Below are 941 nucleotides of genomic sequence, written 5' to 3' on the forward strand. Positions count from 1 at the left end.
AGTTTCTGTTGCGTTAAATTTCAAACAGTCTTTGTACAGAAATGAAACACACCAAACTCTTCACTGCACTCACCTATTTTCTTACAGCGCTCCTCTCCTCTGTTGTGCATGATGATAGGCGAGTAGATGAAGGGGCTGGCGGTGGACATGTTCTGTCCCAGCAGGCCTTTCACTTTGTGGGGCCGCAGACTGACAGGCAGATTGAGGAGCTTCACAGACCTAGTTTGGGTATCACAGAAACAAGAGTTAGTGCTATTTTTCCACAAGCATTCAAAAGTTACAGACTGTTGTTAATGATCCTCACTTGCCCAATATGAGGGGAGCTGCTTGGTCAACTTAGTAAGTTAGTTACAACTGCTTACACAGTCTAATCCAAGTGTTTGTTATGAATATTCAGGATTTTTTTTCCCAGAAAGTGCCCAAGATTTATAATGCTGCTCTTTGTTAAAGGTCACAAGTTCAGCAAACCAATATAAAACAAAAGTATCCGCTTGAGGAAAGTGTGTACTCCACACTTTCAGGGACCAGGGGCCTATTAATTTATTCCCAGATACCATGTCAGCATAATTATAATTAGCTAGATATAGACTCCTGCACATCAGAGCTCACAGTTGTACATAAAGATACCGTTGCTTAATGTGTCAAACATTTCACTACATCATAATAAGCTTTAAGGTTTTACACTAATGATTTTTATGATCTCTTTCACAGTCACCCGCTAATGCAGGACGTGCAAAAGAATTCATATTTCCTGAATTACTTTCACGCTCAAAAAGCTCTGAGCGCTCTAAATAAATCTAATGGAACAATTTTCCTGCCCACGTGTATTACTTGTAAAACCTCAAAGTTTTTAAGAACAAGAAGAATGAATACAGGAATTGTAAAGCCTGTGAGTTTATGTAAATCCAACTCATTTGTGCTGCCTTGAGGCGGACCTGTCT

General features: G+C 39.7%; 1 protein-coding gene across 1 annotated transcript in view; it reads right to left on the bottom strand.

Moving 5' to 3' along the window:
• Positions 1-941, bottom strand: part of trappc9 (trafficking protein particle complex subunit 9) — a 254,895-nt gene that overhangs the window by 219,827 nt on the left and 34,127 nt on the right. The window contains exon 8 of the mRNA XM_008285913.1: positions 74-219. Within this exon, the coding sequence (XP_008284135.1) occupies positions 74-219 (146 nt within the window). The remainder of the gene's footprint in view (positions 1-73; positions 220-941) is intronic.

Source organism: Stegastes partitus, unplaced genomic scaffold (assembly GCF_000690725.1).
Source record: "Stegastes partitus isolate 25-593 unplaced genomic scaffold, Stegastes_partitus-1.0.2 Scaffold422, whole genome shotgun sequence".
Lineage (NCBI taxonomy): Eukaryota > Metazoa > Chordata > Actinopteri > Pomacentridae > Stegastes > Stegastes partitus.